The sequence below is a fragment of the Sorex fumeus genome, unplaced genomic scaffold, assembly GCF_029834395.1.
Source record: "Sorex fumeus unplaced genomic scaffold, SorFum_2.1 ptg000169l, whole genome shotgun sequence".
Classification (NCBI taxonomy): domain Eukaryota; kingdom Metazoa; phylum Chordata; class Mammalia; order Eulipotyphla; family Soricidae; genus Sorex; species Sorex fumeus.
Window position 1 is genome coordinate 2,105,028 of NW_026606226.1, and position 11,866 is coordinate 2,116,893.

Sequence of the window (11,866 nt, forward strand, 5' to 3'; positions counted from 1 at the left end):
CCCTGCCCGAGGGCCCGTCCAGCAGCCCTTCCTGCTCTCCCTGACACCCCAGGGCTCGGGTGGGAGGTTACGAGCCTGCTGCTTTGTACTTCCGGCCTGTGTGAAGGCCCTCCTGGTGGCCAGTGCGGGCTCATCCCCGTCGCCCTCTACTTCACAGTTGGCCCCTTTCCTTTCAGCCTTCACGGGGCACCACACCTTCGTCTTCAGAATCTGCAGATTTGTTCTCATGCCGTTGGTTCGTTTGCTTAATTTCTCCGTCTCCCCCCTTCTGGGGCGAGCACTGGATCTTCCATCCTGAGCACCCTCCGCCCCATCCCCGATCGTCTCAGAGCTGACTTCTGGCCGGCCAGGCTCCTGGGCAAGTGCTCACGGTGCTGCCCTCTGTTCTGTGAGTTCTCCGAGCATGGGAACTGCACGCGGAGAGCTAATGTCTGCCACGTGCTGCCAGTCTACTCCGAAAACAGCAGCAAGCAGATTTGCCCTCCTAATTCCATACAGGACAGGCCTTATCAGGTAGAACTGAGGCAGCTTACAGGGCCGGAGAGAGTGTGGGGGTCAGGCCCCGGCCTTGGACCCTGCTGACCTCACTTCAAATCCCCGTCACCACACATGGTTCCCCCGGCCAGGGGTCACTCCTGAGCACTCCAGCCCCCCCGCCCCCAACCACACAAACACAAAGAGTTTGAAAAAATAACGTTCAGAAGACGAGAACCAAGCCAGGGGAGAAGAGTGGATCGCAGCTGCCCAGGGGGAGGGCCCTGTGTTGGCCTCCAGCGGGCCCAAGGCCGCTGTGAGAGCCCAGACCCACAAGACTGTTGGATCTGTCTTAGCGTAGATGCTCTGAGTGCCACAGTCACAGCCATGGCAAGGGACCCCGGGGCCGCCTGGAGTCCCCGATGCTTGCTGCTCTAGCTCCTGGGCATGACTGTACCTCCCAAGGCCTAGAAGCTCGCTCTCTCTCTCTCTCTCTCTCTCTCTCACTCGCTCGCTCGCTCTCTCTCGCTCTCTCTTGCTCTCATTCTTTCTCCCTTCCCCCTCCTTCCTTCCTTCCTCCCCTCCTTCCCTCCCTCCCTCCTTCCCTCCTTTCCTTCCTCTCTCTCTTTCATCCTCCCTTACTTCCTCCCCTCCTTCCCTCCATTCCTTCGTCCCTTCCTCCCTCCCTCCTTTATTTCCTTCCTTCCTTCCTTCCATCCATCCTCCCTCCCTCCCTCCCTCCCTCCCTCCCTCCCTCCCTCCCTCCCTTCCTTCCTTCCTTCCTTCCTTCCTCCAACCCTTCCTCCCTCCCTCCCTCCCTCCCTCCTTCCTTGCTTCCTTGCTTCCTTCCTTCCCTCTCTTCCTCCCCTCCTCCCCTCTTCCTTTCCTCCCCTTCTTTCTGCGTCAGGTGGCACTCAGCAGTGCACTACCTGGGACACCCAGGAGCCTCCCTGGTACAGGCCAGACTTGTGCTGTGCCTCAGGGGCCCCCGCCAGGCTCCGAGCACCCCTGCGCCCCAGGAGATAGCACGCTGGAGGGAAATCCTTTCCTTGCTTTGCTTAGGCTCAAGTCTGAGGCTGGAGCTGAGTTTCTCCCATTTTTCTGCCAAAAGAATCAAAACACTGCAGCCGAGCGAGTGGAGTTTTCTAAATTAGCGCTTGGAAGGCAGCGCCGGGAAGGCCCACGGTCCAGCCCCCAGCCGAGTTGAATTCCAGAGACTCGGCGGCCGTGTGGGAGGCGTTGCTGGCCGTCCAAGGGGATCCGGTTAGTTCCAGGGTTCCGAGCAGTCTCTTTCTTGCCAGCTATGTGTGGAATGAAGGGGCCTCTGAGTGGCGGCTGGGTGGCGGCCGCCTCGTGGGTTTGGTGCCGGCTCCATCTAGGGGCTTGCTGGGGTGGACCCACCATTTCCTTAAGGCCAGGATGCAGTTGCGTGTGCTTGTCAGGATCTGGGGGAAGCTGAATCCTTTCATACCGTGAAGTTGCCTTTCTCCGTGCGTCCTGTTGGTTGGTTTTCCTTTGCTGTGGTGGTGGTGGTGTGCTGGTTTTTATTTTTTGCACACCCCACCCCGACCCCGGCATCGAACCCAAGTCTCCCACAGGCAAGGCTGAACCCGCGTGAATTTTGCATGTTTCTTCCACAAAACTTTACGGTACCTGCAACGTATAAACTTTAGTAGCACCGTAGCACTGTTCTCCCGTTGTTCATCGATTTGCTCGAGTGGGCCCAGTAATGTCTCCATTGTGAGACTTGTTGTGTCTGTGTTTGGCATATCGAATACGTCACGGGTAGCTTGCCAGGCTTTGCCGTGTGGGCGAGATACTCTTGATAGCTTGCTGGGCTTTCCGAGAGGGGCGGGGGAATCGAACCCGGGTCGGCTGAGTTGGCTGCGTGCAAGGCAGACGCCCTACCCGCTGTACTGTCGCTCCAGTCCAAACTTTAGTAAATATTTTTAAATCATGGAATCTCATATGGATGTCTCACATCAGATATCTTACATGTGTTGCCTAGACTGAAATACGAGGTAACTCACTGATACTCTAAATTGATACTCTAAATTCTTAAGATATGTCACTTTATTACAGGTTACTATGTAAATGGCCAGGTCACCTGAATTCTGGTGTGCTTTTTTGCGTGTTTGCTTTTGGGTCACCGCCCCCCACTCCCCAGTGATGCTCAGGGCATACTCCTGGCTCTGCACTAAGGAATTACTCCTGGTGGTGCTCAGGGGACCATATAGGGTGCCAGGGATTGGACCTGGGTCAGCTGCGTGAAGGGCAAAGTGCCTACCTGCTGTCCCATCGTTCCAGCCCCCGAATTCTGGTTTTAAAAGGCTTGCTTGGGACCAGTGTTTTGGGTGATGGGTTGTGGATGGCCACACCCAGCGGCTTAGATGCTCCTGCTGGTTCTGTGCTCGGGAGTGACCCTTGGCCATGCTGTATATGGTGTCAGGGATCCACCGTGGGCAGGTCTGCTCACAGGGCATGTCTCTCTAGTGCATCCCCCCCCCCCCCCCCGCCCCATCAACGTTTTAGGATTAAGCTTGTCAGAGCACCCCATAGAGCTGTTAGGCCAAACCATAAGCCTGAAAGAAAAGGCTTCCGGTCAGCCCTGGCTGTGGGACCCCCACCAGCGGAAACCGCCCCCTCCTGGCGTGTGGGAGGAGCCCGCCCAAAGCCTCCTTGCAGGACCCAGGCTGTCTCCCCCGCCTCCCCCTGCTTAACGGAAGGAAAATACAGTGAAAACGCTGCCTTGACTGAAGCGCAGAGATCTCCTGCGGACAGTACTGTCGAGGCCGAGGCCCTATTGATTAGACTTCATCATGACTTAATTAATTGTAATATGGCAGAAGCACTTGATCGCTGGGGAGGCCAGCCCCAGGCTGCCCTAATGCCTCTGATGGAGCCTGCACTGTGCCCAGACCGCCAGCAAGCTCCCACGGAGGCGGGCGCTCCCACCGCACACTCGGCTAAGAGCACTTTGTCTCCAGAGAACAGGCCAGAGGGGGAAGGAGTTCCCCTGCAGGGCCGCGTGCTCAGGCCTCCAGGCCTCCCTCCGGCCAGCCTTGCCTGCCGTTTTGAGCCACGTCCTCCTGCTGGAAGACGGACCCAGAGGCGCCTTCCTGTGCGGGCCCGGGGGCAAGACTCACAGAAGGTGTGAGGGGAGTGCGCAGGCCAGCCCAGGTTCAACAGGCCTCCCCGATCCGACGGCCTTGCGGTTTTGTCTAGCACTGTAGAAAGCCAGTGGGTCAATATTGAGCCTGTCCTATTTAGTATTTTGCTTTTTCTTTTCCTTTTTACTTTTTGGGGGTTTGGGGCCACACTGGGTGGTGCTTGGGGCTTACCCGTGGCTCTGCACTCACTCATGGGTCACTCCTGGGGCAGCCCCCAAAGGCCTCCACCCCCCTCTGCTCAGTTCCAGCACGGCAGAGCCTGGGCAGCACCGGGTCCTCGGGTCCTCATGCTGACCCCCGGCCTGGCTGGCTGAGGATCACCTGAAGCGGCTCTGAGGGGGCCCCTAAGCATTGTTCAGGAACCCCCCACCCCAAAAAAGGGGAAGAAGCATTTGTCTCTTTTTGTTTTCTGTTCATTTGGGGGCCATCCCCAGCAGTGCTCAGCGCTGACTCCTGGTGCTCCACTCAGGGGTCACTCCTGGCTGGCTCAGGGGACCCCTGGGGGCCGGGATCCCAACCTGGGTTGGTCACGTGCAAGACAAGCGCTCTCTGCTGCACTGTCGCTCCTGCCCTCGGAAGTGTTTATTTCCCGGTTATTACTTCTGCCTTGGGCTGGAGCGATAGCACAGCAGTAGGGCGTTTGCCTTGCACGCAGCCAGCCCGGCCACACCGGGTTCAATTTTCCGCCCCCTCAGTGAGCCTGGCAAGCTACCGAGAGTATCTCACCCACACGGCAAAGCCTCGCAAGCTCCCCATGATGTATTCGATATGCCAAACACAGTAACATCAAGTCTCACGATGGAGACGTTACTGAGCCTGCTTGAGCAAATTGATGAACATCGGGAGGACAGTGACAGTGACTTCTGCCTTGGGCTCCTCCTGGCACACAGCTGCCTTCCGTTCCCACAGTTCAAAGCAGTCTTGTGTGGTCAGAAAGAATCCCCAGCTCAGTCCTGTCAGGCCACACCCAGGCCCAGACGGCTTTGCCAGGCCCTCTGCTGGGCGTCCCGTGCAGGGTCTCAGGGACAGTCGGCATTCCCGTCACCACAGGGCCCTCCTGGAGACACTCAGGCTCCATTTCCACATGTCTGCCCGCCGCCCTTCTTGTCCTTCTGGTGCCTGCCATTTGCTGCCTTCTGTCGCTGTCTTCATCCCAGGGGCCCACAGGAAGCCAGTCTGTTCCCTCCCGCGGCGGCCTTGTCTGGGTGCCTCATCCATGCGGCCCGTCTCCCTCAGGAGGCTCCCAGAGCCCTGACAGTGTGGCTTTCCCCAGCTTATAAGGCCTGTTGCATGTCACCTGCTACCAGAGGTGCTAGGGGACACACACACACACACACACACACACACACACACACACACACACACACACCATTGATCTGACCGTCGTCCTTAAGAAACTCTTCGTCTAGGGAAGCGATCGCTGGAGGAACACAACCCAAACCCAACTGGTGCCCTCCAGTTTCAGAAGCACAAAACTAAAAAGATGCCTGTTGGCCCCGTGTGCTCACTGCCATGAGAACCCACGTCACGTAGAAAGGGGCTCGCTGGTCTCGTGGCTATGTGCCACGAGAACCCGCCTAACATAGAAAGGGGCTTGCTGGTCCTGTGGGCCATGTGCTCAGTGCCTTGAGAAACAGTGTGTTCCGGGTTGGCACTAGGATGCCATCAGGAGGGAGGGAGACGGAGAGTTCAGGCTCCAAGGGGCTGGACTGCAGGTTGGCCCTGCCCTCCGACTCCGATCCCAGGGGCCTGCTCCCCCAAACCGGGTCAGCTCCTCCAAGCTGGTTTTGAACCTCCAGCTTTGACTCAGCCCCAGTTCAGGCCCCCAGAGTGGCTCCGTGTCAGTGCCCTTTGCCCCTGCAGGCATTTGGGGAGCACCAGTGTGCTCTCCCTTCACCCCCGTCGCCTGTGCCGGCTCAGCCGTCCTGGCTTCTGGTGGCCCCTCTTTGGAGTGTGTCAGGGAAATTCCCTTCTGGCTGGGCAGCCGCCTGCAGTTTCCACAAACTCAGGAGGCCTGGAAGCTGGTCTCCGTGCCCCAGTCCCAGCCCCAGCCTGGGGCTCCACGCTTTCTGAGAAGGCCCATTCCCTATCCGAGAGAAGCATGCGTGAGCAGCCCAGCCAGGGACGTGCCCCCCATCTCAGCTTCCTTCCCCTCGCCCGCCCGTGGGCAGACGGCAGCTCTGGCCCAACTTCTCCTGCCTCTACCCTGGGCCCTGGGCACAGGCACTGCAGCTGCCAGACAGACTCACTGAAGGTGCTTCTGCCATCAGCTGGAGACTGACTCCTAGCCCTGGGCTCCCCTCCGCGGGAGGGAGCACGGCCAGACCCTTGGAGCCAAGAGAATATTTGCGGGTTCTGGCAGAGATGCTGTTTCATGCCCTTTGATCGGGCCCCGTTTCTTTCCACTCATTGCAGGGGACTATTTTGTGGCTGACCGTGTCATTGGGCTGGAGAACATTTCTCCCCGCTTTCGTCCTGTTTTTGTTTTGTTTTTTTCCCTAATGTGGGACAGTGCTTTCCAGTCTCACTTGAATTTAATTTCCCGAGCACTTGGAAGCATGAGTGGCTGACGAGCCTCTGGCTTTCTGCACTTTGTCGTCTGTTGCCATCTGCCTTGCACATGAAAAGCACCCGGGCACTCTGTCCCTTTGCATGCTGGGAGGATGACGCTCACCCTAGAGATACACGGCCACCGTAACCAGGGCAACAGCCGCTGGCCAGGTGGCCAGCGCACAGCAGGGCTGTCGGGCACGCGGTGGGGGTGCCTTGGACCGTCTGTCCAAAAATCATACGCAAATTGTGTTATAAATTCTCGTTTGTGTTTTGGGGAAGTTTTTCAAGGCATCTCAGCCCAAAAGGACTTCTGGCTTTACAAGGGTCTGAATCGATGCCTTGAGATCCTGAAATTGAGCTCGCTTGTTCTACATGGGACTTACCCTGGTGCTGTTGGGTCTTTCACTTGCTTGGGTTGTTTTTAATGTGAGGTACGACACTTTCCGGTGCTGTTAACGGTAGAGCTGCATTGCCCCCCTCCCTGCCGCCCCCTGAGAAACGGTCCTGTAAAATCTGTTTTAAAGCATGCCCATAACTGGATGCTGTTCGACCCTGGTCATCAGATACGGGACTAGTGCGGGTTGCCTCTTCAGCGAGGAGCGCTCTATGGAAATAAAGGGAGACGGAAGAGCGCCACCTAGAGGGCTGATAGTAATTCCCCATTCCCGGCTCTGCCATCCTCCTCCATCAGAGGACTTTGTAACTTTCTCCATTCTTTTTCTGGGAAGCAGGGTGTGTGTGTGTGTGTGTGTGTGTGTGTGTGTGTGTGTGTGTGTGTGTGTCTGTGTGTGTGTCTGTGTGTGTGTCTGTGTGTGTGTCTGTGTGTGTGTCTGTGTGTGTGTCTGTGTGTGTGTCTCATGCCCGGCGATGGTCAGCAATTACTCCTGGCTCTGCACTCAGGAACTACCCCTGGCAGGGTTCAGGGAACCCTGTGGGATGCTGGGGGATCCAACCCGGGTTGGCCATGTGCAAGGCAAATGTCCTCCCCGCTGTACCATCGCTCCAGCCCAATAGTGGACAGTTTTAAAATCCATGTCTTATGTAGAATCTTATTTTTTTGGGGGGAGTGGGACTTTTTTATTATTATTCATGCCATCAGTATATGCATTGTAACACATTTTGACAACTTCTTAGATTATAGGCATGCTTATCAAATTTTGAGAATCTTAGAGTCAAACAAATCTTTTCCCCAACAGTGTTTTGCAGTGCCCTTTAGTGGGAGTACAGTGGCCAGCAGGTGTTTCCCCCACGCCCCCGCTCAGGCTCCTTTGGTCCTGTCAGGGGTGGCCACCCGCGTGCAGACTCTGACGTTGCAGAGGGGAGTCAGGGAGTTGCAGAGCAGTGCGCTGACCCTCCCTTCACAGAGAAGCTGCTCTGTGTGGGATGCATCCTGCCCACGCGGCTGCAGACCCACTTTCTGCAGACTCAGTGGTCAGGGAATGGTATCCTGGGGCGTGACACTGAAGCAGGATGGCCGGGAGCAGCCGTCCGCTCAGGGAAAGGCACTGTGGGGGCCGTGGCGGGGAGCACGTCTGGCGCAGGCACCGCTGATGCAAGCGGGCGTGTGACCAGGGCTCAGGCAGCGCCGTGGTACCCTGCTTGGAGAACGGACTGTAGGCGACTCAGAACACAGCCGGGAGCCTGGGCAGGAGACACAGGGCGGTGGAGGGGGCAAGTCCTAGTGGGATGGCATGTGTGGTGTGGGCTCTCCAGGCCCTGACCCTCAGCCCGTCTTCCCCACCCATAGAGAGGGAAAGATGGAGGTGCTCATCCCAGCTGCACTGGGCACTGTTGGTCGTGGTTGGTGTGCCACCTTCCAGCACCATGAGCCATCTCCCCGACACACATGCGTGTGACAGTGCGGGGACGAGTGCTCCTGAGATAGGATGGCATGTTCCTGGGTTTGAACCCACCACTCGCCTCTGAGGTGGGAGAAAAGGATAAAGAAGCCCAGCGGGGTGAGGGGGGGCAGAGCAATAGTACAGCGGGTAGGACGTTTGCCTTGCACGCAGCCGACCTGGGTTCGATTCCCAGCATCCCATAGGGCCCACTGAGCACCACCAGGAGTGATTCCTGAGTGCAGAGCTAGGAGGAACCCCTGAGTGTGACCCAAAAAGAAAAAAAAAACGAAACAACAAAGAAGCCCAGCGAATGGCAGAGGGTCTCCTGGGGCTCCCCCCACCCGCCTTGAGCCCCTAGCAATCCCGACCCCAAGTGTGGAGAAGAGCTTTGGGGCCCCTCTGCCCGTGGCCCCACCAGTCTGCAGTAACGGCACCCAGAGGAGGGGCTGAGCGTGTCCAGGGCGAACCAAGTCCCTTTGAGGGAGCCCAGCTCTTGGGGGGTCAAATGGGACCACGGCTGATGCCCCCACCTCACTCCCAGATCACCCCTGGGCTTCCCTGCTCAGGCTCGGGGCCGGCCTTCACACACTGCTGCCTCTTTCCGCCTTTGCCCAGTCCCTGCTGGGGGCTGCCAGGGGCCAGGTAAGGGCCGAGGGGCCGTCCCCCAGATCTGAAGGCGGCCCTCGGCCTTTTGCAGAGTGCGAGCACCTGATCCGCCACATGCTGGTCCTGGACCCCAACAAGCGTCTCTCCATGGAGCAGATCTGCAAGCACAAGTGGATGAAGCTCGGGGACACCGACCCCAGCTTCGACAGGGTGAGTGGCGCCTCAGGGAGCTCCCCCGAGACCTGCCAAGGGCCCTTGGGCATCACCAGTCACGCGGTGGCTGGAAGCAAGACCTGCCCAGAGACTGAGGCATCCCGGCCCTGCCCCAAGCCCTGTGCTCCCCCAACCCACCCACCCACCCACCCATGGGCATCTCCTCCTTGTCTCAGTGCTCCCCACGCGGTGGCTCTGCAGTGCTCCTTTTTTTCAGCTGCCGGGGAGCAAGGGGCCCTGGCTTCCGTTCCGTCTCGGTTGCCTGTGCGCGGGCTGTGCTAGCTTTGCTTCTCCTTGTCGCAGCTGATCGCCGAGTGCCAACAGCTCAAGGAAGAGCGGCAGGCGGAGCCCCTGAACGAGGACGTGCTCCTGGCCATGGAGGATATGGGCCTGGACAAGGAGCGGACCGTGCAGGTAGGGCGCCCCGGCCTGCGTCCCTCCGCGCTCCTCCCCGGGGCGCTGAGGTCCCCCTGAGAGGGCCAGGTCTGGCCCCACCGTCCCACCAGGTCTCCCCTCTCTTGCCTTCCCTTGTAGTCACTGAGGTCCGATGCCTACGACCACTACAGCGCCATCTACAGCCTGCTGTGCGACCGCCACAAGAGGCACAAGACCCTGCGCGTGGCCCCGCCCAGCGCGCCCCGCACCATGGCCTTCCCAGCCCCCGTCAGCATGCAGGTGGGGAAGGGCGCTGGGGGCGGGTGGGCAGGCAGACACCACATGGACATCTGACGAGCGTGGCTCCGACAGAGATGATGGAGAGAGATTCCTGTCATTGGGGTGGCAGTGTTGTGTGTGTGTGTGTGTGTGTGTGTGTGTTTCCTATCATTGGGGTGCCAGTGATGGAGTGATGTGTGTGTGTGTGTGTGTGTGGTTTCTGTCATTGGAGTGGTAGTGATGGGTGTGTGTGTGTGTTGTGTGTGGTTCCTGTCATTGGGGTGGCAGTGATGGGTGTGTGTGTGTGTGTGTGTGTGTGTGTGTGTGTGGCTCTTCTCATTGGAGTGGCAGTGATGTGTGTGTGTGTGTCTCCTGTCATTGGGGTGGCAGTGATGTGGGGTGTGTGTGTGTGTGTGTGTGTGGTGCCGGGGACCAGACCCAGGGCTGCCGTCTGTAGGGCACGTGTTCTGCCATGAAGCCGTGTGTCCCCCCCCACCCCATCCCTCTCCCCGTCCCCCTGCGTCTCCCTCTCTCCCTGGCTCTCTCGCTCGCTCTCATCCTTACGAGAGACCGGGCGAAGAAAGCAGCAGCGTCACCACGGCAGGCACTGGATGACTGGCCGGTCGCTCTCCGACGGGCCGGGCGGCAGTGCAGCCGTGTGCTCTCTCTCTGCAGGCGGAGCAGCCCGGCACCGCCATCAACATCAGCGTGCCCCAAGTGCAGCTCATCAACCCCGAGAACCAGATCGTGGAGGCAAGTAGCAGCCCCAGGCGGCACCTCCCTCCCCTGGCCCTGCCCCTCCTAGGCGGGGCGCGGCCCTGACTCGCTGTCTCCCTCCCCTTCAGCCCAACGGCACCGTGAACCTGGACAGTGACGAGGGCGAAGAGCCGTCCCCCGAAGCCCTGGTCCGCTACCTGTCCATGAGGAGGCACACGGTGGGGGTGGCCGACCCTCGGTGAGTGTGGGCCCGCGGCCCTGATCCCACCTCACCACGGCTCCGTGTCCCCCAAAGTCAAGACACCCTCCCAGCACCACTCCCCCAGGCCAGGGTCTGGTCTGTGGCTCCCCGTTTGTGAGGGAAGAGCAAGGCTCCCTCTCGTGGATGCGGCCCATTCGGAATGCTCTGGGGAGGAACAGGGCACTGTGTTTGCCCACCAGGATGGCAGTGCTTTTTTGTTTGTTTTTCCGAGGGAGTGGTGGGTGAGGGTGAAGGGTGTGTATTCAGGCCACTCTTGGCGCCACTCAGGACTCATCCCAGCGGCACTCGGGGCCCATACGTGGTGCTGGGGCTCACGCCAGGGTCAATCCCATGCAAGATCGCATCTTAACCCCCGGTCTCTCTTTCCGGCCCCAGATGTGTCTTCTGATCTAGTCTCTAAAAAGGACCCCCAAAGGCTGTCACCTAGGCCGTTCTCAGAGACATTGTTGCAGCTAGCTCAGGACTCTGTGCTGTGTGACCCGTAGACGTCAGGGCCTGGGTTCCGTGGGCAGCGTCCGGGGCACAAGCACAGGGTTGTGGGAGCAGCCTGGGGTTGCCTCCCGGTGCCTCTCCTGGGACCCGGTGTTCCCACACCTCACTCAGCTCCGGCTCTGCCAGTCCCGCCTCTCCCCGGGGCATTTCTCTGCTGAGGAGGGAAGAGAAGTTTGGACGAGAGGTCTCTCATGGATTCAGTTAGGGGGCAAAGCTGGCATCCTTAGAAGTACCAGCTTGGGGGCCCAGGCTTGTATCTCTGTGGTGCAACACTTGCCTTGCACGTGTGAGAGCTCCTGGGTCCAGTCCCCAGCACCCACATAGCCGCTAGGTCAGCAGATACCTGTTTTCTCTCCCTCTGGGTCCGTGCCGGCACCTCACTGAGCTTCCACTGGCCTGGGCTCAGCATGAACTACAAACCGAGGAGGAAAGCAAAAGATATGGAAAAAATACCAGGGGCCGGAGCACAGTGGGGAGGGCCTCTGCCTTGCACACGGCCGACCTGGGTTCCATCCCCAGCATCCCATCTGGTCCCTTAAGCACCACCAGGAGTGATTCCTGAGTGCAGAGCCAGGAGGAACCCCTGAGCACTGCTGGGGTGACCCAAAAAGAAAAAAAAAAACAGCAAAAATCTCACACCAGTATGTGGGACGAGCCACGTGGCAGGCTTCTGGCTCTGGGCACACAGAGCACAAGCGAGCAGCCCTTGACCCGCTTCTCTGTCGCCAGCACGGAGGTCATGGAAGAGCTGCAGAAGCTCCTGCCGGGCATCCCAGGCACCAGCCCGCAGACGCCCTTCCTGCAGGTGACCCCCAACCTGAACTTCACGCACACGCTGCTGCCCATGCAGCACCTGCAGCCCTCGGGGCAGCTGGAGTACAAGG

The 11,866-nt window shown here is 59.2% G+C and overlaps 1 protein-coding gene across 2 annotated transcripts in view; it reads left to right on the forward strand.

Annotated features, from left to right (window-relative positions):
* Positions 1 to 11,866, forward strand: part of SIK3 (SIK family kinase 3) — a 187,072-nt gene that overhangs the window by 152,722 nt on the left and 22,484 nt on the right. For both annotated transcript variants that reach the window (XM_056107700.1, XM_056107701.1), the window contains exons 7-12: positions 8,736 to 8,854; positions 9,161 to 9,271; positions 9,392 to 9,532; positions 10,187 to 10,264; positions 10,357 to 10,466; positions 11,712 to 11,865. In XM_056107700.1, coding sequence (XP_055963675.1) covers positions 8,736 to 8,854; positions 9,161 to 9,271; positions 9,392 to 9,532; positions 10,187 to 10,264; positions 10,357 to 10,466; positions 11,712 to 11,865 — 713 coding nt within the window. The remainder of the gene's footprint in view (positions 1 to 8,735; positions 8,855 to 9,160; positions 9,272 to 9,391; positions 9,533 to 10,186; positions 10,265 to 10,356; positions 10,467 to 11,711; position 11,866) is intronic.